General features: G+C 36.7%; 1 protein-coding gene across 6 annotated transcripts in view; it reads left to right on the forward strand.

The window, feature by feature from the left end:
• The first annotated feature begins 2,727 nt into the window (after positions 1-2,727).
• The window catches only part of ZFYVE16 (zinc finger FYVE-type containing 16), a 52,265-nt gene continuing 29,130 nt past the window's right edge, over positions 2,728-25,862 (forward strand). For 3 of the 6 annotated variants that reach the window (XR_009354038.1, XM_059175343.1, XM_059175347.1), the window contains exons 1-6: positions 3,226-3,360; positions 6,236-6,285; positions 17,568-17,676; positions 18,516-20,758; positions 21,659-21,755; positions 24,722-24,883. Coding sequence is in view for 5 of the 6 variants with exons in the window: in XM_059175343.1 (XP_059031326.1) it covers positions 17,607-17,676; positions 18,516-20,758; positions 21,659-21,755; positions 24,722-24,883 (2,572 nt within the window). In the remaining variant the exon portion in view is untranslated. Of the gene's footprint in view, positions 3,074-3,222; positions 3,361-6,235; positions 6,286-17,567; positions 17,677-18,515; positions 20,759-21,658; positions 21,756-24,721; positions 24,884-25,862 lie in introns of those variants that run through there. The other 3 variants (XM_059175345.1, XM_059175346.1, XM_059175344.1) reach the window with 3 other exon arrangements.

Below are 25,862 nucleotides of genomic sequence, written 5' to 3' on the forward strand. Positions count from 1 at the left end.
TGAGATCATGACCTGAGCCGAAGGCAGCGGCTTAACCCACTGAGCCACCCAGGCACCCTAGAAATACTTTTTTTAAAGTGTTCTAGTTTCTCCTTGGATTATTAAAGTAATATGTTCTCATTGTAAACACTTGGAAAATATAAAAAAACTAGAAAGAAAGAGGAGAAATCACTCATAATTTCACCTTCCAAAGATAATCAGTATTTTAGTGGATTTCCTTCCAAACTTTTTCTATGCATTTAAAAAAATTGATTCTCATAATCACCAAAACTATAACCATTTCTTCATTAGTGATGTTGCTCCAAATAGCTAATCTAAGTGGCCCTAAGCAGATAATTTTTTTAAAAAAGTTATTTTCCTAATAACATTTAATGCTATCTAACATGTTTAGATAGCATTAAATCCTAATGGTTAACAGTTCCATGTCGCTTTCTGTGTTTGGGAGCAATGAACCCCTAGTTCTAAAATTGCTTGTTAGTATAAGACCAGCCATGAAACAAATGAATAATTGTAACTGTTATTCTCATTTGTTTCTGGTATTTTCGCCATCCAGATTACTAATGGAAAGGGAAGAGCTTTGTAAGTTCACATTACTGTAGAATTTAAGCCTCTTAAAATAATCAAGATTCTGGTTACCTTTCAAAATAATAAAAAATGCTATGGTCTAAGCGATGATTAGTTAAAGTCTAAGGAATAAATTGGCCAAAAAAGTTACAACTAGAATGATTTCCTGAAGTCGAAACCATTTAGTTATAAATTGGGATCTTTAGAGGTCAAATATGACACATGGAGTTTTCCAGTAAGTATTACTCAAACTTTGCAAGGACTCTTTTTCATTAATATTTTTAGTTGACATTGCATTCCATGTGCAGATTTCTTCTTCATTTCAATCAACGAAAGAAATCATAGGAAATTTAATTGACAAAGAAGCTACAAGAAGAGCTTGCAATTTTATTATATTGCAGCAACCTCTCAACTATTTATGTTAGTAAATAAGAGAATGACATGGAATTGTGAACTTCTTAGGGCAAATTTCATGAATTATCCATTTTTGTAATCCTTACAACTCCCAGCACAATGCACTGCACAGAGGAAATACCCATAAACAAATGTGATACAAAGTATAATTGCATTCTTATATGAAAGGCATTCTAGGGGCGCCTGGGTGGCTCAGCGGGTTAAAGCCTCTGCCTTCGGCCCAGGTCATGATCCCAGGACCCTGGGATCGAGCCCCGCATCGGGCTCTCTGCTCAGTGCAGAGCCTGCTTCTCTCTCATTCTCTCTCTGCCTGCCTCTCTGCCTACTTGTGTTCTCTGTCAAATAAATAAATAAAATCTTAAAAAAAAAAAAAAGAAAGGCATTCTAGTTTGGGGGAGTTTGCTTACTTTATTGTTATTTCATATAAATCTTTGTATTCTGCAATATGTTCTTAAAATTTCTAGAAGGGAAATTATTAATTTAGATCATGTGAACATTTCTTGCTCTGATTTGACAAATAACTTTCCAAAATCTTTGTCCTAATTTATATCCCCAAAAGGATGAGTGCTCATTTCACTCTACCTTCACCAGTGGAATATATGCACATTTTAAATGAACTGGCTAATTAGATCCACTGGAAATAATATCTCTTTTGTCTTCATTTCATTATTAATGAGTTTGAACATTAGTAAAATATACAGTAGGCACTGAAATTTCCTGCTTTGTGAACCGACCATTCATGTGTATATTTTTCCTATTAATCTCTAAGATCTCACTGTTTTGTTTCAATTCTTTGTCCTCACACTACATATGTAAGTATGTATTATACTATATGAATAGTTCTATATAAATCCTTCTATCCCAAATAAACATTTGTATATATGAGTCTCTGGTATATATGGTGATTCCATAATGGCAGTTACCCCATTTTATTTCTCTGTAAATAACCCCTAACACATACAGAAAATGCATACTGTACTTGTAGACTTGCTTAGGAATAAATGAGATAATGTAAGCAAAGCATCTAATGCAGTGACTGTCACATAGTAGATGCTCAATTATTTTACGCTATCAATAAGTTTTACTGTTAGACTAAAACAACACAATTCCATTTTAGTAAAATCAAGGCTAGAGAAAAAAAAATCAAGATTTAGTATTTCTGAACAATCACAAACTGTAATTGCAAATTGCAGATTTAGAATTTGAACTGAATCTTAAATCCTTCACCATAAATCACATCTGAATGGAATTCTACTGATATAACTGAAATTTTTTAAAAGAGCTGAGAGAGAGAGAGCTCAAGCACAAACCGGAGGATCACAGGGAGAGGGAAAGACAATGTCAAGCCCATGCTGCACTCAGCTAGGAGCCCCAAACGGGTCTCCATCTCAGGATCCTGGGGATCAGGTCCCCGAAATCATGACCTCCCTGGATTAATTGGGTACCCCGTTCTCCCTAACTCTTGAAATTTTTTTTAAAGACTAGTATGAATTATGAGCTGGTAAAACTTTTTGGCAACAGATGGATTATTCTTACCATAGAGATTATCTCTTCTTCCCTCATTTAAATTTATAGAAAACTTGTAAAAATAGTAAAGCTTAACAAGCACAAACATACATCGCATGAGTAGCATTTATTTCTCCAGTTGGCTAGCTTTTGTTCTTAGACGCGGGGAGGCAGCTGTCCTTGTGGTCACTGTTAGAAAAGCAGAACTAAAGCAACGAGAGGGAAGGGCAGCAGCGCTGGGAACAGGCAGTCAGCTGAAAGGCTTGCAGCTCAGGGGTGGGTGGGAGCATTTTTGTTGCCGCCGAGAAGAAGAGGAGGGTGGCCAGTGTGAAGCAAAAAGGCTTTCAGGGGAGCAGGCCTGGTTAGCTGCCCGGCGGCAGGCGTGTCCGGTACAGGCCGGTGCGCCGCGCCAGCTGCGGAGGGGGGCGGGGGAAGCTGAGTCTAGGTCAACGAAGGGCAAAGGAAGCCGGACACTGACGCAGTCTGCCTCCCGATTCCGGCTTCCAGGCGTCTAGTGGGAAACCGAGTCCTCGTCTAAAGCCGGTCTTCAAGCTGCCTCATCATCCCACAACCTTCCCAGGCACTTCCGGTAAGAAGCTCGGCACCCACAGCCGGGACTCCGCAGAGCAGCGCGCAGGCGCTTCGGGACCTGGCGGAGGCCGTGGACGCAGAGGGAGGAGGGCTGTGAGCCGTAGGAAAGCCTCTTGTGCGCCTGCGCTCTCAGCTCTTCTCCCCCCCCCCGCCCCAACAGGTCGGGGGGAAAAACAAACCCTGAGCCGACGTAGCGCACCCCGGGGTTCCCGGCCGGGGTCGCTCTTCATTCCTCTGCCCCGCGTCGCTTCGAGTCCCCAGAGAGCTCCTCTGGGGTGTGGGGAGGTAAGAGCCCCATTAACAGGCAACTTGGCCTCTCCTCACTCCTGCTGCACTCACGGAGGGGGCGGGGTGGCCGCTGGACCCGTCGACCTGGGTGCCGGCTCTGGCCCTCCTTTTCCTCCAAGGGCCGAGCCTGGGCCCCCGACTTGTTCTCTTTCCCAGGCCGCAGAGTTGAACAGGGAATCACGACCCTCAAACCTCGCGTCCGCTCTGTAGAGCATGGAGGGCCGGACCGGGCAGGGAGGGCAATCTCAGCGGCTTTTTGCCGGGTCCCACCCACCCCGACAGCCTCGAGTCGCCCCGAGTGGTCGGCTACAGGGGAGCGTCCAGGGGGCCGCGGCGGGTGCAGGGAGAAGGGTGTCCCGCCAGGGGAGGGGCTGTGCCTACCTGAAGGGACTGTGGTTCCCGCGGAGAGGTAGTTTCTGCACTGGGAGGACTCGACTTTAGCAGAATCTGTCATCACTGCCCTTGCTCTTTCGCAAACCCTATTCTCGCACCGATGCATTTTCTCATCATTTTGTACAGAAGGATGCGGCGGTGTTCTTCTTTCTCCCCTTTCTTTGGTACCTCTGAAAAATTCTGAAAGATGACCTAACTTTTAAACTATTAACGTACTTGTACTACCGTGATAGCAAATTATTCCAGACTGAGTGTTCTTGTTTGACTCGTATGGAAACCAGTCAGTCCATACACTTGATAAGTTCATCTTTTTCATTTAACAAAATAGGAAATTGGTTCGTCGATTTAGCTTCCTTAAATTATTATTTTGAGCCTGTTGTCTTCTGAATTGGCGGAAGTGTAATGGTTTTTGACCCAGGAAAACTATGTACTTTTTTCACCCCATTTCTCCCTTTTTTCCCCCTCCCGTAGATATTAAACTGCATGCTTAGGGTCCAGAACAAAATCTTAACATAATAAAGATTATGAAAAAATAATAAGCCATAATTTCACCATTTAAAGATAATCAGCCACAGTTAATATTTTGACTTTTTACCTTCCAGGTTTTTTTCTCGTGGCATTTTCTTAATTACAATGATTTTATAGAGTTGGATCACGTGCTTTTCTTGCTTAAATTTAAGTGTTTCCTATGTTTTTAAAAGTCTTAATAAGTATAACTTGATGTTTGATTATACAAGTAATGCATGAGCAAAATATCTTTTGAAACAGTTACATTACAGATAAAGCTCCGTTCCCACTTAATTATAATCCCAATGTTACATAATATGGTAGTATCACAGTTTCTTAACCCAGTGAGTCTCAGTATCCCTTTACAAATTTAAAAATTGAGAACTAAAAGAGTGTCTCTATAATGCAATATATTTAGTATTTTATAAATTAAAACTCAGAAAGTTTCCAAAAATTATGCATTAAAAGCCCTTCACATGTTTAATTAAATAATATTTCTGAAAAATGTATTTAAAATTTAGTGAGACGGGTGGCATTGTTTTTTATTTTTGCAGATCACTAATGTCTGGCTTTGTAGAAGACATTCTCTTATTCTCTTATTTGCTTCTCCCTTTAATCTGGTGGGTTATCTTGTCTGCTAAAGCACATTAGCAAAATCCAGCCATACATAGATAGGTGTTTGGAAAAGGAAGGACCCCACTGACCCCCTAAAAAGTTCTGAGGTCTTCCAGGGGTCCTCAGATCAGTTTGAGAAAGATGATTTAATTATTGTATTAATACGCTGTTAGGTTCTTCTGCAATTTTGCACTATTAGGAACATTTCAAGTTGAAAGTTATTTGTGATGTGTTCCCCCACACAATTGCTACTGTTTCTCTAAAAGTAGAATTACTTTGGATGCCTGGGTAATTTTCTTTTGTGTCCTAATATTGGGGTTTAGATGGTTTCAGTTAATGATTTGATGAAATATCTTTGCATGTTTTCAGTTGCTTTGGATTATTTTCTTAAATTTTTAAAAAGAATTGTTAATATCAAATGGAATCTCTTTGGAACTGTAGATACATGTTGTCACATTGTTTTAATGAGAGGGTATACCCATTTACTTCCTATCCGTAGTATCTGAGATGTTCTTTTTATTGTACTCTTAAAAACACTGAGCACTTTTACTATTAAAAATAAATTATGGGGGTGGCTGACTGGCTCAGTTGATCATGCAACTTTTGATTGTGAGTTTGAGCCTCATGTTGGGTTTAGAGATTGCTAAAAAGAAAAATTGTGTTCTGATTTAGTAGGCAACAAATGATACGTGTTCTAACTCATATTACATTGATACTACCAATTGTGCTTTGAATATTTTTTCATAATTTTATTAGTTGTACTATTTGCCCATTTATAGTCCAGTGTCAATGTGTTTTTCTAACAGATTTTCATTATTTTTTTTAATATTTTAAGGATATGCACTATACTTTCTTTAGGAAAGGAACAAAATTATCTTTTCTCCTTTTACAGAAGTAGTGCATTTAGTGAGAGTGCATTTTGTTTTTGTTTACAAAAACAAAACAAAACTAAAATACTGTAGAGATACATAATGAGGATGTGAAAGACATGCATAATCACAGATACCATCGTTAACAGTTTGGTGTTGGCCCTCCATATTTTTCTTCTGTGTCTTTGCTAATACCTTTTTTTTTTTAACAACTTATTTGTAAAAATGGGTTTGTACTGTGCATGATGTTTTGCAGTTTGGTTTTTTTTTTGTCATTTAGCATTATATATTGGCTATTATCCTATAGAAGTACATATAACTCTGGGAAAGTTTTATCCAGAAGGACATTTATTGTAATCTTTAGTTACCTGATGTCAGGCTCCTGTCCTTTTCTATATTCTCTTCCTAGGTGATCTCATCCGTTAACAGGTATGTGTTGCCAGTTCCCAAATCTTTTATCTATCTCAAACTTTTCTCCTGCATTCCAGATCCTTATATTCAACTGCCTATTGGACATCTCCCCCAGGATGTTCTCAAGGTACTGCAAACAGTAGTCCAAATGTGAACTCATGTTTTCCCTCAGTCCTGCTCTTCTCTGTATCGCCTGTCATGGTCAGTGGTACCACTGTCTACCTAGTCACCCATGATGGAAACCTGGCAGTAATGCTAGCTTTCTCCCTTGCTTTCACCCTCGAGAATTTCCCACTCCTTAGCCACTTTGCTATAATCTCCTTTCCTTCTGCTTTGCCCTCATCATCTCTCATCTGAACCATTTTAGTAGTCTCCTTCCTATTGGTTTTGTTGGTTTTCTGGTTAATCTTCTATGTTGCTGCCACTTTTTTTTTTTTTTTTTTAAATCATGAAGAGATGCTTTAAAACCATTTTTGGTAAAATGCTGTAAATTTTTTATTGTAAATCTGAGAGTACATAAATGGTCAGGTGAGTAGAAATATTACCTAAATAAAATAGGTTATCATATGTACACATAAATAAACTTCTTCAGAATAGGGAGTATATTTTATATTCCTTTTGTATTCTTAGTGTATGTGGTAGATTATTGGCACACTAAGTACATCTTAGTTGAATGAAATGGGAAGTATGTGTAGCTTCAAATTTCATGTTAAAAGGTTTCATATACAGTACTTATATCTTATATAAATTGTTGAATTCTGTTATTATTTATCTTACCTTTTCTGTACCTTTTTAGGCATCTCAGATGACATAAAGCTTAGTAGTACAGTGCTGTATAGAGATAACTCTGTAAATAGGTATTTCATGAATTCCATACTTTTTTAGAAAAATTGTTTTTTTCCTAATGAGAGACTATTTCTAGATTCCTATGATTCTCATTTCTGTGCTTTATGTTTTTAATATGTTCTATATTCAGAGTTCCTTTACTACTTTTTGCTATTTTATTTCTTAATGTAATGTTAATGTTTATCAAAGGGATACTTGTATGTAATTTAAAGAGTAAAATAAGACTACAGGGCTTAAAATGAAAAGTAATAATCTTTTGCCCCAGTCCTCTCTCCTGAATCCCACTCTGCAGAAGCAGCCTTTTTCAATCAGTGTTCCTCATCTGGAACATAAGTTGCAGTGCTGTTTCCTTAACTCCCCCCTTGATGGTTTAAAACTAGTAACACTTTCAAGCATTGGAAAGAAGGTAGTTCCTTACCTAAAATGGATGCCTTAGGGTATTAAGGCTTCATTCTCTTAAAGAACCATTGCTGAGAAAGGCTCCTGCAGAGTGAATAGACTATTCAGCTCTTTATTTTTTGTTCAACTCTTTTTCACCTCTAGGTTTTTAAATAACCTGCTTACTTACACAGCTATCTCCCCATCCTACTGCAGTTTTAAGTATTATTTACCAATTTCCTATTATAGGAGATGAGAATTTAGGTTTGTTACACAAGCCTCCACCTTTAAACACTGCACTTTTCATCACCTCTTATTTGCAGATTAGTTCCATGCTAATTTTTAGTTAAATGACTATTTAGTGTTTACATCATTTAACCATGTGTATAATGTGTACAGGTAAGCCAGGTATATTGTACTATTTGTTTGTAATATAATATTTTGGGTTTTTTCCCTAGAGTTTATAATTACCTTAGTTTTGTTTTGTTTTTTTCTAAGATTTTATTTATTTATTTGTGAGAGAGTGCACAAGCAGGGGGAATGGCAGGCAGAAGGAGAAGCAGGCTCCCTGTTGAGCAAGGAGCCCATGTTGGACTCCATCCCAGGTCATGACCTGAGCTGAAGATAGACGCTTAACTGATTGAGCCACCCGGCTGTCCCTACCTTAGTTCTTCTGTATTATCTACCTCTTATGTATCTTTATGAATGTATGTTTTATATCTTTTTAATGTATCCTATATATTTTAAGATGTTATTTAAGTAATCTCTACCCCCAGTGTGAGGCTCAAACCTGCAACCCCAAGATCAAGACCTTCCACTGACTGAGCCAGCCAGGCACCCTTCCTTTTTAACTTTAATTAATTACTTAATTAATTTTTAAATTTTTAAAAAAAAGATTATATTTATTTATTTGAGAGAGAGACAGTGAGAAAGAGTATAAGGGAGGAGAAGGTCAGAGGGAGCAGCAGACTCCCCATGGAGCTGGGAGCCCAATGCGGAACTCTATCCCGGGACTCTGGAATCTTGACCTGAGCTGGAGGCAGTCGCTTAACCAGCTGAGCCAGCCAGGCACCCATAACTTTATTAACAACCCTTCAGACAAGATATGTAAATCTCCTTTTGGTAGATTCAAAATGTCTGTTGTTTGTTTTGTAACATCTTTCCTGTAATTGCCTACCACTCTGCATCTGTCTTCTTGCCTTGCTCTCTAGGCCTGTTGTTGCACGGCTGTCTTTGAGGTATGTCCTTTTATGATCTTTGCATTGCATTTGTCTCTCCCTGTGTTGAATAGCCTGTTTCCGACTTCAGCCCTTCCTCTTTCTTGTTGTCTCCCTCATGTTGATAGAGTACATATTTTAGTAGGTCCCTGAGAAGGACTGAAGGGGAGGCAGCGTTTTTAGATTCTTTTCTTTCTAAACATGTTTTTAAAAATTCTACCCTCATATTAGCTGAATATAGAATTCTAGGTTGTAAATAATTTACTTTTAGAATTTTGGATGCATGGTTCCATTGTTTTCTACCTTTTAATGTTGCTACTGAGAAGTCCATTGCCAGATATGATAACCATTCCTTTATATGTGACCTGCTGTTGCTCTCTGGAAGCTTTTATATTTATTCACTAGGTTTGTAGTAAGCATAATTTTTGTGGCAGTCATTGCTCAAGATACTTTGAATATATTGGTGAACAAAAATACAAGATATCTACCTTCATGCAGCGTAATTTCTTGGAGGGACGAGTTGTTCCAGATGGTAAACAATATAATAAATATATTATACAAAAAGTTAGAAGGTTGCAAAGTTAATTGAATGCTTTAGAACAGAGACAAAGGTGAGCAGGATGGGATGGGGAGGTCAAGAGTGTAGGGGAAAGGTGGGGGATGCTGTTACAGCCTGAAATGGGCTGATCTTTCTGTAAACCACTCAGGTATTCTGAAATTTCATAATGATGAGGCTCTATAAGGATTTTTCATTCATTGTGTTGGGCCTTGACTGGGCTTTTTCCACCTGGAGATCATATCCTTCAGTTCTGAGGTATTGTATTTGACAATTTCTTCCTTTGTTTATTCCTATACTTTTTTTTCCCCTGGACTTCTTGTTACTTGAGTATCAGACCTCATTAGATTAAATTTCTAATCTTTGTTCTTATTTTCTTTCCCTTTCTTTTTGTTTTACTCTCTAGGATATTTTCTCAAGTTTATTTTCCAATGCCTTCACTTCATTTAAAAAAAATCTTTTTATTTTAGAACAGTTTTAGATTTATAGGATTATTGGGACGATAGTCCAGAGAGTTACCATTTACCCCCCTACCCAGTTTCCCTATTATTACATATTACATTAATATGGTACACTTATCATGATGAATGAACCAGTATTGATACCTTAGTATTAACCAAAGTCCATACTTTATTCACATTTCTTCAATTTTTCCCTAATATGTTCTGATCTAGGAGTTTCCCCAAGATACCACATTATCCTGATTAGTTTTGTCTCCTTTGGTTCCTCTTTGTTGTGACAGTTTCTCAGATGTTCTGTTTTTTATTTTATTGAGAGTTTTGATACTAGTCCACTATTGAGAAGAATGTCACATGTGGTTTCTCTGAGATTTTTCTCATAATTAGATTGGGGTACTGTGTTTTAGGAAGAAGACAACAAGATAAAATGCCATTGTCATCACATCATATCAAGGGTACATTTTGTCAACATGACTTAACACTGTTGATGTTTTCTTTGATCCAATAGCTTGAGGTAGAGTTGGTCAGGTTTCTCCACTGTAAAGTTATTTTTTCTCCCTTTCTGTACTGTACTCTTAAGAAGAAAATATGTGCAGCACACTTAAGGAGCAGGGAGTTATGTTGCACTTCCTTGAGAGCAAAGTATCTATGCAAATTATTTAGAACTTTTCTGTGTGGGAGATTTATCTTGTTCCCTGTTTATTTATCTCAGTATGAGATAATTTTTTTAATGATATGGATAAAAAGCCTGTACTGGTTTATATGTTTATATGTTTTATTGTTCAGATATCTAGCTTTGGCCTTTGGGAGCTCTTCCAGTTGACTCCTGTATCTTTTTGACATACCTCCTTCATTGTATGCATGTATACATCCATGCATGCATGTGTACATGCACTTTATTTCTGGGATTACAAGATTCTCCATGCTCATCTTGTATATTTTCTGCCCCAGTCATAGAATCAGCCATTTCTCCAAAGAGCCTTGGCTCCTTTTGTTGGAGAAACCATGTTCTGGGTGCTAAGTATGATGTCTTGGTTCTAGGCCCTGTCAGCTAACAGAGCAAGAGATATACATGTTTATACTAATATCTGTAAGTATTTCAAGTAAAAAATTAGGACAGATATGTAACCATCTCTATCTATATAAAGCTAGCTATGAGTTTATACCAATGTCTCCAGTTCAAATCCATTACCATGTGGATCATTTTAGGTTCCTTCTCTTTGGCTTATCTAACCTTCCCTTCCAACAGTGAGAAACCTGGCTCCTGTCATCAGCCATCCAGTTCCTTTTAAATCCAGTATATGTGTGTAGTGGTTCAGAATTGTTAACCCATACCCTTTGGGAAACAGCTTTATGAACTAGAGCACAATGCTTGTGTTCCTTTTATCTTCAGCTTTACAGACTCACTCATTTCCAAAGGTAGCACTGTATTCCTCCACCCCTTTCAGGAAGGTTGTTTTATATGTTTGTAATAAATTTGGCCCTTTTCTCACATTCTCCATTCCATTCTGAGATCACCCAGTCTTCTTCTAAATAATTTTTTAATATTTGAGTATGTTAAGGTTTATTCTTTGTGCTATAACCTGACAAATGCTTAATGTCTTATTTTCATCACTATAGTATCGTACAAAATAGTTTCACCACCCTAAAAAAATCCACTATGCTTTACCTGTTCATCCTATCCCTTACCCCAAACCACTAGCAATCACTTACATGTTTTACTTACTCTCTTTGTAGTTTTGACTTTTCCAGAATGTCATACAACTAGAATGGTATGGTATGTAGATGTTTTTTGGTTTTTGGTTTTTGTTGTAGAGAGAATGAGCAAGCAGCTGGGGAAGAGCTGAGGGAATCTTAAGCAGGCTCCCACCCAGCATGGCACCCAGTTCAGGGCTCAAGCTCATGACCCTGAGATCCTGACCTGAGCCAAGAGATCAGATGCTTAACCAACTGAGCGACTCAGGAGTCCTACGTACAGTGTGTAGATTTTAAAAAAAATTTTTTTTTAAGATTTTTATTTATTTGACAGAGGGCAAGCATAAGCAGTGGGGAAGGGGCAAAGGGAGAAGCAGACTCTGCTGAGCAGGGAGCCCAACTCGGGGCTCAGTTCCAGGACCCTGAAATCATGACCTGAGCCAAAGGCAGATGCTTAACTGACTGAGCCACCCAGATGGCCCCAGGGTGTAGATTTTTTAAAATGGGCTTCTTTTACGTAGCAATACATAATTAAAACTATCTATGTCTTTCTGTGGCTTGTTAGCTCATTTCTTTATATCCCTGAATAGTATCCCATTGCATGAATGTAACATAGTTTATTTATCAATTACTTACTGGAGGTCATTTTGAATACTTCGAAATTTTGGCCCTTATAAATAAAGCCATTATAAACAATCACACCTAAGTTCATGTGTGGACGTAAATCTTTATAAACCAGTTGGGTAAATATCTAGTAGTATGAATGCTGGATCATATAGTAAGACTATAGTTTTGTAAGAGACAAACTGTTTTCCAAAGTGGGTGTACCATTTTGCATTCCCACCAGAAGTAAATAGAGTTCCTGCTGATTGGCACCCTTGCAGCATTTGGTATTGTCAGTTGTTTGGATTTTAGCCATTGCAATTGATGTAAAATGGTATCATTGTTTTAATCTGTAGTCCCTAAAGACAAATGATGTGGAGCGTTTTATCATAGGTTTCTTTGATAACTGTGTATCTTCTTTGGTGAGGTGTCTATTTGGAACTTTTGCCCATTTAATTGGATCGTTGGTTTTCTAATTATTTAACATGAGGTGTTTTTTTGTAGACTGGATTCAAGTCCTTTATCAGATAGGTGTCTTGTAAATATTATCTTCCACGATGTGGCTTTTCCTCTCATTCTCTTAACAGTGCCCTTTTCAGAGCAGATGTTTTTAATTTTAAGAAGGTCCAGCTTAATCATTTTTTTTCATGGATCATGCCATTTTTACATTTAAAAACTCATCACCAAACCCAAGCTAATGTAGATTTTCTCTTATGTTTTCCTCAAGAAGTGTTACAATATTGCACTTTACATTTAGGTCTATTATCCATTTTAAAAACATTCAGGTGTAAGGTCTGTTTCTAGGCTCATATTTTTGCATAGGGATGTCCAGTTTTCTCAGCACCATTTGTTGAAAAGACTACCCTTTCTCCTTTGAATGCCTTTGCCCCTTTGGCAAAGATGCATTGACTGTAGTTGTGTGGGTCTATTTCCCAGCTCTCTATTCTTTTCCATTGATGTATATGTCTATTCTTTTGCCAGTCATATATTACCTTGATTATTGTAGCCTTCTAAATCTAAAATCAGAGTGAGTTGTCCCAATATGCTCTTCTTTTTCAGCATTATGTTGGCTATTCTGTCTTCTTTTCCATATACACTTGAGAATTTTTAGTTTCCTAAGTCATACAAAATAGCTTGCTAGCGTCTTGATTGGGTTGCACTGAGAACTGACATCTTGACAATATTGAGTCTACCTCTCCCTGACAATAGAATATATCTCGACCATTTATTTAGATCTTTGATTTTTTTATCAGTATTTTATAGCTTTCCACATATAGGTCCTTTATATATTTTATTAAGTTTATACCTAAGTATTTAATTTTTTTCAGGTGATATCATAAATGGCATTTTTTTAAAAATTCCAAATTCCAGTTGTTACTTGCTCATATATAGGAATGCATTTGATATTTGTTATTAACTTGGTATCCATGCTCTATTCATTACTCTATTTCAGGGGGTGAGTTTTGAGGATTTTCTACATTGAAAATCATGTCATTGCAAATAGAGACAATTTTATTTCTTCCTTTCCAAATGGTGTACTTTTTATTCTCTTTTCCTGTTGCACTGTGTGTGTGGGGGGGTATTTGATTTCAGTACTGTGTTGAATAGGATTTGTGAGAGAAAATATCCTTTCCTTGATCCCAGTCTTTGGTGGAAGGGCATCCAGTTTCTCATCATAATGTATAATGCTAGCAGTAGGTTCTTTCTAAATACTCTTCATCAAATTGAAGAAGTTCCCCTCTGCTCATAATTTTCCGAGAGTTTTTATCATGAGCAGATGTTAGGTTGTCAGATGCCTTTTTTCATTTTTTTTGCATCCATCAATATGATTATATAACTCTTCTTATCCTGTTGATATGGTAGATTATATTAATTAATTTTCAAAGGTTGAACCAACCTTGCATACCTGGATAAATCCCACTTGATTGTCATATATAATTCTTTTTATACATTGTTGGATTCTACTTGCTAATATTTTGTTGAGGATTTTTATGTCTGTGTTCATGAGCAATATTGGTCTGTAGTTTGCCTTTCTTTTTCTTTCTTTCTTTTTTTTTTTTTAAAGATTTTATTTATTTATTTGACAGAGATCACAAGTAGGCGGAGAGGCAGGCAGAGAGAAATGGGGAAGCAGGCTCCCTGCCGAGCAGAGAGCCCGATGCGGGGCTTGATCCCAGAACCTGAGATCATGATCTGAGCTGAAGGCAGAGGCTTTAACCCACTGAGCCACCCAGGAACCCCTGTAGTTTGCCTTTCTTGTAATGTTTTTATTTGGTTTTGGTATTAGAGTAATGCTGGTCTTACAAGTGAATTAGGAAGGGTTCCCTCTTCTTCCTTTTTCTGAAAGAGATTATGAAATATATTTTTCTTCCTTCTTTCAGTGTTTGGTAAAATTCACCAGTGAAGCCACCTGGATCTGGTTATTTGTTTTATGGAAGGTTACTAATTATTGGTTCTGTTTCATTAAGAGATACAGAGCTGTTTGGGTTATCTGTTTCTTTTTCTTTTTCTTTTTCTTTTTTTTTAAGGTTTTATTTATTTATTTGTCAGACAGAGAGTGCATAAGCAAGGAGAGCAGGAGTCAGAGAGAGAGGGAAAAGTAGGCCCCTTGCAGTGTAGGATCATGACCCAAGTGGAAGGCAGACGTTAAACTGACTGAGCCACCCAGGCAGCCCATGGGTTATCTGTTTCTTCCTGTGTGAGTTTTGGTAGCTTATGTCTCCCAAGGAATTGGTTCATTTCATGTGATTATCGAGTTTGTGGGCATAGAGTTGTTAATAATATTCCTTTATTTTCCTTTAAGTGTCCATAGCATCAGTAGTTATATCCCCTCTTTCTTTCTGATACTGGTAACTTGTGTTTCTCTCTTTTCTTGATTAGCCTAGTTTATTAATTTTACTGATTTTTTTCAAAGAAAAAAGTTTTCGGTTTCAGTATTTTTGTTTTTTGGGTTTTTTTTTTTCTGTTTGTCTACTGGTTTCTCTTCTGTTCTTTGTCATCTTTGTTTCTACTTGTTTAGTTCTCCTTGCTCTCCTTTTTCTAGTTTTCCAAGGTGGAAACTTGGACAGTTGATTTTTAGATCTTTCTTTTTTTAACCTGTGCACTTATGTTATAAATGTTTCTCTAAGCACTGCTTTCACTGCATCGAACAGCTCCACTTTGAATTTTAAGATTTTTGCTATCACTTTCCATGATCACTTTTCCCCCCTCCATATATTCTTTATTTGTGGCTTACCATCCTTGTGTCATAGTTGCATTGTTATGTTTCTGAGAATATTAATTAGTTTCTTTGAAGTTTTCTTCTGTTTCATGCATTGTCTTTTTCTCCAAGTTCCTTTTGTTTGTTTTGGTGTCTGCGTTTTTGTATACTATTATATAAGGTATAACCACAATTTAAAAATAGAGGTAAAATAAGTAATGTGCTTTGTTAAATCAGGATGACATACCATTGTTACTGAAAATTCTTCTGAAGTTTACCTGTTGCCAGCATAATTATTGTTCCTTTTAAGGTAAACTTTTCCTAAGGGCACTCAATCTTTGGAGTACAAAAGTTTCACTACAGAGTGGCCACTTGTGAATTTCTCTTTATTTAAATTGCTTGGTATGAGTTACCTGTATCTGTTGAGTTGTGTTTTTCATCAAGTCTAGAAAAATTCCTAGGATTATCTTTTCAAGCATCCTTGTTTCATGCTCTGTAGTTTCTGTACGGGACTCCATTCCCATGATGGATGACTTCTACATCCATGTCTCTTCACCTGTTATATTTTCCTTTTTCTTGTCTTTCTGGGCTCCATTTTAGGTCATTTCTTCAGTTAGGTTTTCCAGTTCTTTCAGGTTTCTCTTAAGCTATTGTTACATCTATTTAACTCACTTTAAAGTATCCTTATTTTTTCTGGACCTCAGGTATTTTCAGTTTATGGCAACTATCTTGTAAAACACTCTCATTTGTTTGTTTTTCTTACTTCTTTTTTTTTTAATTTTTTAAAAATATTTTATTTATTTGACAGACAGAGATCACAAGTAGTCAGGCAGGTAGAGAGAGAGGAAGGGAAGCAGGCTCCCCGCTGATTAGAGAGCCCCATGCGGGGCTTGATGCCAGGACCCTGGGATCATGACCTGAGCTGAAGGCAGAGGCTTTAACCCACTGAGCCACCCAGGCACCCCTATTTCTCACTTCTTACTATTCCTCATCCCAGGCAACTGTTCACATGTGCTTCATAATGTCTGTTTTTCTGTTTGTATGTATTACTGCAAAATTTCTATTGTTTTTATTGAGCTTTACAAAGGTAACAGTATGGAACAGATTGGAAAAAAAATTTTTTTTAAAGGTCATTCGCCAGAGACCATGTAAGGGACATTGCTGTAGAGTCTTTCACTTTCTGGGTTTAGCTGATAGCTTTATTTTGATATCACCTAACTTGTCCCTCTATGCTTGGATTTCCTATAAATACACAGTTCTAAATGCTTGATTAGATTCAGGTTCAGTTTTTTGGGACAGGAATACATTACATGTGATGTTGTATCTTCCACACCAGGCACATAATGTTTGGGTCTTCCACATTTATTGATTGTAAAATTGATTAGTGGAAGTCAGATGTCTTTGCCTATTCCCACCATTATAAAGTTACCCTCCAACCTTTCATCTCACACTTCTAGAATATATTGATAACCATTGCCTAGTATGTTAGTTGCATTAAGGATTTCCAAGAGATAATTTTTAAAATTTTAATACCCATCTGTATTTATTGATTGGAATTCTCATCTAAAGAAATTTCCCTCAGCAGCTACTTTATTAGTCTAAAGTACATTTTGTAAATAAAGAGGTGGATAAATTATTGCTCTTTTCCCTTAATATATGAACTCTCAGAGTAATGAGTTTGTGCCCTGGCAACCCTCTAATGAATGGTGTTACTTGTTTTTGTTTTTAGTATCATTGTGATCTCTTGGTTTTTTATCTATTTGATTTGTGTTCAGTACTTTGTAGCCTTCATTCATTTGATGTTTGGTTGTCCCATTTAAGATGGTAAGAGCCCCCTATCAATTAGGCTCCTTGCCCTTTTGATTTTATCCCTTTAGTCATTGATAGATTCCTTTAAGGTGTCAGGCTCATTTGTGGAGTTGGTTTATCTACTTTATTTGTAAAACTAATTTATTTGTACCTCTTTCGTATGTTCATTTTCTATTTCCTTAACTCCTGCTCTTAGTTTATTAGTCTTTAATCTTTTTTCTGTTCTGATATAAGCATCTAAAGCTCTAAGCATTTGAAGTACCACTTCTGTTGAATCAAACAAGTTTTTGTGTGAAGTATTTTTATTTGTATGTAGTATGTTTTATATTTTTGTCTTATATTTGGCATATGGTACTTATAACTATTTTAAACTTTCAATTATGAATTCTTTGACTTATGTAACTTATATAACATGAGTTACTTAGATAAGTCTTTTAAAATTTACAATAGTGTATTGTATGTTATGTTGTATGTTATGTTGTTACAGTTGGTTTTCATGTCATTTGTATATAAGGAGGCAATTTCCCCAACTAAATTATAGATTACTCAAAGCAATTTGTATCTTTTTCTTATGTTTCTTGGTATTCAGTAGATGGCATAATATTTATATGTTAGAGAATTAAACTTTCATAACTTTTTATTTTCTAGGCATATAAGGATTAAATTCTGAATAAGTGTACAAGAAGGATGGATAGTTATTTTAAAGCAGCAGTCAGTGACTTGGACAAACTCCTTGATGACTTTGAACAGAATCCAGGTTTGTTGGTTTTTAATTTTTGATACTAAAGAAATTTTAAGTGTCTGTGATTCAGTTATCCAGATATAGAGTACTCTTAGCAAAATTTGGTTTCAGTTTTGGTCACATGGTTATATTGTGTAAGTTCACATTTCATTATAACATACTAGTCTGTTCTTACACTGAATAGAACCAATAGCCAAAAATAGAAATAAAGAAAGTAAAACTTTTTTCTACAGACACAAATTTAACCAAAAGACCTTTAAAATCAACATATGAGGGGCCTGGGTGGTTCAGTGGGTTAAGCCTCTGCCTTTGGCTCAGGTCATGATCTCAGGGTTCTGGGATTGAGCCTCATGTGGGCTTTCTGCTCAGAGGGGAGCCTGCTTCCCCCTCCTCTCTGCCTGGCTCTCTGCCCACTTATGATTCCTCTCTGTCAAATAAATAAATAAAATCTTAAAAAAATCAACATATGAGCCAGCTAAAAGCAGCTTAAAAACTATATATAAACTGGCATTTCATTAATATGAGATATTTTACTCATCTAATAATGAAGACTAGGAAACCAGAGAGAGAACCAAGAGGTTGGATTGTTTTTGAGCTCTTCTTCAGTCTGGTTTTTATATTGCAACTGAGTTATTTTGAGTGGAACTTCTATCACACTGTGACATCTACACTGAAAAGTAAAAGCCCCAAGTAGTTTAAATAAAACTACTTTTGGAAGTTATTATAATTTTGTAAGAGAGTAATCTATTTCTGATCTAAACAAAAGTTTAGTTAGTTTAGGAGTCTTAAAAAACGTATTTGTGATAATTTTGCTTTGGCTTTTCTGAATAACATTATATCTCTATTTTAATTAGATGAACAAGATTATCACCAAGATGAGCAAAACGCCTATGATTCTAACCACTGTTCAGTTTCTTCAGAGTTGGCTTCCTCACAGCTGACTTCAGTGCTACCAAAGGATCAACAGTGCATTAATTGTTGTGCCTCATCAGAAACATGCTATGAAACAAATAAGATTTCCCTTAACAAAACACTTGAGGGACTAGCTTCCATACAAAATGAAAAAAATGTAACAGGACTTGATCTCCTTTCTTCTGTTGATGGTGGCACTTCACATGAAATCCAGCCTCTCTATATGGGACGATGTAGTAAACCTGTCTGTGATCTGATAAGTGACATGGGTAACTTAGTTCATGTAACTAATAGTGAAGAAGATATTAAACAGTTATTGCCAGATGATTTTAAGTCTAGTGCAGATTCTTTGATTGGATTGGATTTATCTTCAGCGCCAGAAACTCTTTGTGCTGCTTCAGCGGACCGTGTCAGAGAGGAACAGAATGATGTCAACTCTGAATTACAAAACAGAGAAATTAGTGAGGCTGAAGAATTGGGTACAAAAGTAGATACAGCAACTTCAGATTCATGTAATTACAGTGTGAAAGAGAATTTAAAGGATAAAAAGATCTTTAATCAGTTAGAACCAGTTGTTGATTTTAACATGCCATCTGCTTTGACTCAACAAAGTTCCAAAATGTTTGATGCCAAAGACAGTCTACAGCACAAGGACCAGCCATGTGAATTACTGAAAGCCAATAATGGTTTGGTAAAAGAGGAAGTAGATGTGGCAGTCATAGCTGCCACAGAATGTTTAGTAGAAGGAGACCGCACAAGTGCTTTGCCTTGCAGTTTTCCAAAAAATGAAGATTTATACTTAAATGATTCAAATGCAAAAGATGAAAGTTTGAAATTACCAGACTTTGCCTTTCAGGAAGATAGGACTACTATAGTTATAAAACAGTCTGCAAAAGAAGGCTCAAGAGATGCGGATCTTAAAGATGATAATCAAGATGTAACTCAAGATTCCTCTCCAGCTCTACATGTTTCAGGTGAAGAAATATACTCCTCACTGACCTGTCTTCCAGTACCTGGGTCTTTGTGTGGATCATTAATTGAAAGCAAAGCACATGGTGATTGTTTACCACAGAATGAACACAAAGACAACATACAAGATGCAGTGCCAGTACATGAAGAAATACAGAAGAGTGTTATTCTGGGTGGGGAACCATTGGAGGAGACTAATCTTTTGAAACAAGAAAAATGTAAAAGCATAATGGAACAGGGAAATAGAAAGGTAGAGTCCAACCCGATGATAATCAGAGTTGAGTCTTTGGATCACCCTGGTAATGCAAATCCTTCTACAGCTACAGAATCTCAGATGGAGCCTTCTGGTGCTAATGCCCCAGAGTTTCCTGATCATTGTGATAGTCTCCCTTTTTCAGGCAATGATATTGATGGGCAAGATTTAGATTATTTTAATATTGATGAAGGCATGAAAAGTGGTGCACTAATTAGTGATGCTGAACTTGATGCCTTTCTGACTGAACAGTATCTTCAGACCAGTAACGTAAAATCGTTTGAAGAAAGTGTGAATGACTCAAAATCTCAAATGATTCAGATAGACATGAAAGGCCCAGATGATAGGAACATCAGTAATACATATTTCAATGCTGAAACAGGCGCTACTGGAGAAAGTCCTGGCATTAATATGATTTGTGAAACAGTTGATAAACAGAATACTACAGAAAATGGTGGCCTTTCTTTAGGGGAAAAAAGTACAGTTCCAGTTGAACAAGGGCTATCTAACAGTAAACCTGAGATTACAAATGAATTATCAGTCTCTGATACTAACAGTCAATCTGTTCATGTTGGAGGGGCCAGACCAAAGCAGTTGTTTAACATTCCATCAAGACCAAGGGGTTCAAAAGAACCAAATAAACCAGATGTTCCAAATACGCCTGAAAGTGAGCCCAGCATAGCAAATATGATTGTTCCAACCACTTGTACTACCGATTCTACAACTGATCCTCAGGTTAGCTTCAACTCTAATTACATCGATATGGAGAGTAATTTTGAAGGTGGATCCACTTTTGTAACTGTGAATGAAGAATCTCTACCTGTAAACACTTGCAAAGAAGGCATGGTTTTGGGCCAGAAACAACCTACTTGGGTTCCTGATTCAGAAGCTCCAAACTGTATGAACTGTCAAGTCAAATTTACATTTACAAAACGGCGACACCACTGCCGAGCATGTGGGAAAGTGAGTTATAAAAATCTTTGTCTTTTATTCTTTTCAGACATTTTAAATGAAATTTAATGTGACAGAAAAGCTGATTAAGAGATGATTAAAAGTTTTGGCTAGTTTAAAATCATTTTTCACCTACGTGGAAATATATAAACCACTGTCATTTTATAGATTGCTTGAGGGTGAATGAATGTTACCTTGTCTTGAATATAATGTACTTGGAAATGAGGAATGCTAATTACTAGTTTTTGTGATATCTAAGAATATGTTTTTATCCCTCTAACATTAACACAAGATGTCCCAAATTCAGTCATATCCCCCTGTGTCATTGGATTAATTTCAAGACCACTCTGCAGTTAGTGCTATAGTCTATATCTAGGGAAACATAGAGGGGGAAAAAGCAAATTGGCTGCCACAGCTTCAGAATGTTGAAGCTGACCTGTTTGCATTCTGACTGCTTTGTCTGTAAACTCTAAGGGCTGCCTATAGAAATAACATTGCATTTTTTTATTCAGCAATTTCCAGTATTATATTGGTCTCAGATCAACTCTCCTCTCTTTTAGAATAATAATAATACTCTGCTTTTAAAAGTTTTAAATAAAGGACCACAGAAAGCTTTTTAAATTTACAAACTTATTCATTAAAGAAAATTTTTGTTCTTTTCTAATTAACAGAATTGATTTAAAGCAATTCTTCTTGTCAGAGACACAATTTTAAATTGCAGGAATCTCACTGAAGTAAAACAAAAAAGAACCATTTTAATAACTACCTGTGATTATAGTGATTAGAAAAATTATTTATGTAATCAGAAAAATGGTGTTTGGTTAATTAGATTTTGGACTGCCTCTTCCCCTGCCTTCCATAGGTATAAATATGGTTCACACAAAACCAAATTTGATATTTTATTCTTTATAGGTATTTTGTGGTGTCTGTTGTAATAGGAAATGTAAACTACAATATCTGGAAAAGGAAGCAAGAGTATGTGTAGTCTGCTTTGAGACTATTAGTAAAGGTGAGTATTAACCTGACATATTTTCTTCCAGTAATTGAATATATCATAAAAACAATTGGATTGTGACAAAGATAAACTTCTTTATTTTCTTAAGGCGAGGACCTAGTGTTGACTTATCTGGCTTAGGTGGGACATCCCATGGCTTGGTTTCTCTTCTTTTTGTTCTACTCTCACAATTAATACTACCAGTCTGGAAAGGAAGCATTCAGTTTCTGGAGTGGCAGTTCATTAACTTTTAACAGGTACCAAGTCCCTAAATGCTGCATTTCATCTTCCTATTTGTTTTGTCATCATCATTGCCATTTTTATCATCTTAATCTAAAAATTTACAGAATACTTAACAATAAGTAGAATTCAGTGTTATAAATTAATAGCATAAAGCAAGGTAATATTTCCCACCTTTTTGGAAATTATACCCTAAATGGGAATGCAAAATAAGTTAATAATATTTATGATTTTATAGATAAGTTCATAGGACTGTTACAGTATTGGCACATTTTGTCTCATATATTTTTTTCCCTTCTCAATTTTGGAATTTTGTTTGTATGTATTTCCCATTGTTTTTGGCTCCCTAGCTTAGCTACCATTATCAGCAATAATCTTGGTGGTCTTACTTGTGTTCTCACAGAGTGTGTGTGTATGTGTGTGTATGCATCATATTGTGGGTTTTTTCCCTCAAAGACACATTTGGCCATTGGAGTACTTGGCATTTTCAAAGATTTGTTGACAGTTTAATTCCCAGCAAATAGTACTTGGGACTTTTCAATACCAGACCTGTATAGTAGCTCAGGTACTGCTTCCTGTTAGCTAGGAGAATAAATACCTGATAATAATTTGTTTTTCTCTTTTGAATGAAGATAAATTTTTTCAGCAATTCTCCAAAAAGCTCTGATGTGAGTCTATTAGCCTGAGGTAAGCTGCTTTTCTCCCTGCTGTTGACCTCTGCTCTGGAAGATAATAGAGTGTAAACTTTTTATATTTCCATCTTACCAACCTTGTTTATGAAGAGATTAGTTTAAGACTTTATAGTTGTTTTTTTTTTTTTTCCTGTGCTATTCCAGTAGTCTAGAAGCCTGCTGGGGCTATTAGCCAGACAACCTGCTGGAATTCAGAAATATGAGAGCAAGTTCCCACATAATTCTCCCTCCCCACTTGAAAATAATTAGCCATTAAGATTTGAAACATTACTTGAGTTGACAGTTCAGATTTTTGGGTGAGCATTAAAACATTTTAACTGTAAGGGTCCAGGAGAGGAAAAAGTATAGCCATTAAAGAGACGCAGTAGGATATTGAGATCATGCTTTGGTTTATCAAAGAAAATATCTTGAAATGAATTTGGTTATCTAGTTGTCTGTTTTATTTATTGTGTTATGATATCTTATAGTGTGTATTTTCACTTAGGGTTCTATTTAACACTAATTTCTATACTACAAAAAAACAAATACCAGTTATTTTAATATCAACCTTAAGGTGGAAGATGGTAGAAGTGATCATTTAAAATAATGTTATTAAATAAGTTGAGAAAGATGGCTCAAGGTTTGTAAGACAAATTCCATGAAGGATTAAAAGAAAGATAGTTTAATTAGAGCTTATGGATAATGAGGAAGTTGTGCTGAGACTGTATAAGTTTCAGGGAATCTTGCATGTGAGTGCCATTAGGTAGATTTGGGGCAAGTTGGACATTACTCAAAACCCAGGGTAAGGTATATGGATTTTATTTTGTGAGTTGAAGCCATTTCATGACAGTGCTATCATTCAGGGGTACTCAAGGAGGATTACTTTAGCAATGGTGACATTTATAGCAGATTGGTTTGGAGAAATAATGAGGGGAAAGCTACCAGTGCTGTTCCATGTCATTTGGATGAAAAATCATTCAGCAGTATTCAAGCACTATTTTGCATTTTGGAGTTCCAGCTGTGAACAGAATATAGTCCTGTTCTCATGGAGCTATTTCATGAAGCTTAGGTATGTGGGGAGAGATGGACAGTAAGCAAAGACAATATCAGATGGTGATAATATCCTAAATTAGAGTATAAGAGGGATAGATAGTAACAGATTGGTGGCAAGAGTTGTATTTTTTTTTAAAGATTTTATTTATTTATTTGACAGACAGAGACCACAGTAGTTAGAGAGGCAGGCAGAGAGAGAGAGAAGGAAGGAGGCTCCCCACAGAGCAGATAGCCTGATGCAAGGGCTTGATCTTAGGACTCTGAGATCATGACCCAAGCTGAAGGCCTAGGCCTAACCCACTGAGCCACCCAGGTGCCCCAAGAGGTAGTATTTTTTAATGATAGGCAGAGTTAGGCTTTATGATAATATGACATGTGAGCAGAGACCTGAAGGGAGAAAATAAAGCTATGTGAGTTTTTATGGGAAGAACAGTCCAAATAGAACAGCAAGAGCAAAGACTAGGTGAGTGCTTGCTTGACTTGTTGAAGAACCAGAAGGCCTGGATGGCTGGATCCTAATGAATAATGGGATAGTAGTGACAGATGAGGTCAGAGAGAGAGCTAAGTGGGAAGGCAGAGGAGATAGGGATATAGACTATGTAGGGTTTTGAGAGCCACTGTAACAACTGAAATCTTCACTCCACTTGAGGGCCATTAAAAGATTTTAAACAGAGGAATGATGTGAGAGGGTTTATGTCTTAAAGAAATCACTGTGAACTGTATTGTAAATAAACTATAGGGGTACAAGGACAAAAATAGAGACAGTCATATTAAATAAAGGTTACTTTCTTTAGTAGATAAACGTTTGCCAAATATAATATTGAAGCAATTAATTGGTAGCTTATACTGAAGTGGAGTGCTGCCAACTGGAGAAAAGACATTATTTTTGCCAAGTACTACTTTTTCTTGCTTAGCCATTGATTTCTTTCTCTTCACAACTTGAAAAATAGATAATTTATCATAATTTACTTTGAAGTTCAAAAGTATTTCAATATTTTAATATTTTTCCCTTTCTAGCTCAAGCATTTGAAAGGATGATGAGTCCAACTGGTTCTAATCTTAAATCTAATCATTCTGATGAATGTGCCACCATCCAGCCTCTTCAGGAGACCCAAACATCCAGTGTATCTTCACCTACAACTTTACCGATCTCAGCACTTAAACAACCAAATGTTGAAGGTAACTAGAAGAAAATGATGTGCCTTTGATTAAAGATAATTTTTTTTTAAAGATTTTATTTATTTATTTGACAGATCACAAGTAGGCAGAAAGGCAGGCAGAGAGAGAGGAAGCAGGCTCCCTGCTGAGCAGAGAGCCCGATGCGGGGCTCGATCCCAGGACCCTGGAATCAGGACCTGAGCTGAAGGCAGAGGCTTTAACCCACTGAGCCACCCAGGCACCCCCTAAAGATAATTTTTTAATGGAATTTCTAGTCTGATAAGGTTTAGTGAAGACAGAGAGACCAGACTAGATATCAGAAAAATTTGGCTAACAGATAAATGAAAAAATGTTCATCATCATTAGCCATCAGGGAGATTTAAATCAAAACCACATTAAGATACCACCTTACACCAGTTAGGATGGCCAAAATTAACAAGAGAGGAAACAACAAGTGTTGGAGAAGATGTGGAGAAAGGGGAACCCTCTTACACTGTTGGTGGGAATGCAAATTGGTACAGCTACTTTGGAAAACAGTGTGGAGATTCCTTAAGAAATTAAAAATAGAGCTTTTATGACCCAGCAATTGCACTATTGGGTATTTACCTCGAAGATACAGATGTCATGCAAAGAAGGGCCATTTACACCCCAATGTCATAGCAGCAATGGCCACAATTGCCAAATTTTGGAAAGAGCCAAGATGCCCTTCAACAGACGAGTGGATAAAGAAGATATGGTCCATATATACGATGGAATATTATGCCTCCATCAGAGAGGATGAATAGCCAACTTTTGTATCAACACGGATGGGACTAGAGGAGATTATGCTGAGTGAAATAAGCCAAGAAGAGAGAGTCAGTTATCATATGGTTTCACTTACTTGTAAAGCATAGGGAATAACGTGGAGGACATTAGGAGAAAGAAAGGAAAAGTGAACTGGTGGAAATTGGGGGGTAGATGAAGCATGAGAGACTGTGGACTCTGAGAAACAAAATGAGGG

Source organism: Mustela lutreola, chromosome 5 (genome assembly GCF_030435805.1).
Source record: "Mustela lutreola isolate mMusLut2 chromosome 5, mMusLut2.pri, whole genome shotgun sequence".
Lineage (NCBI taxonomy): Eukaryota > Metazoa > Chordata > Mammalia > Carnivora > Mustelidae > Mustela > Mustela lutreola.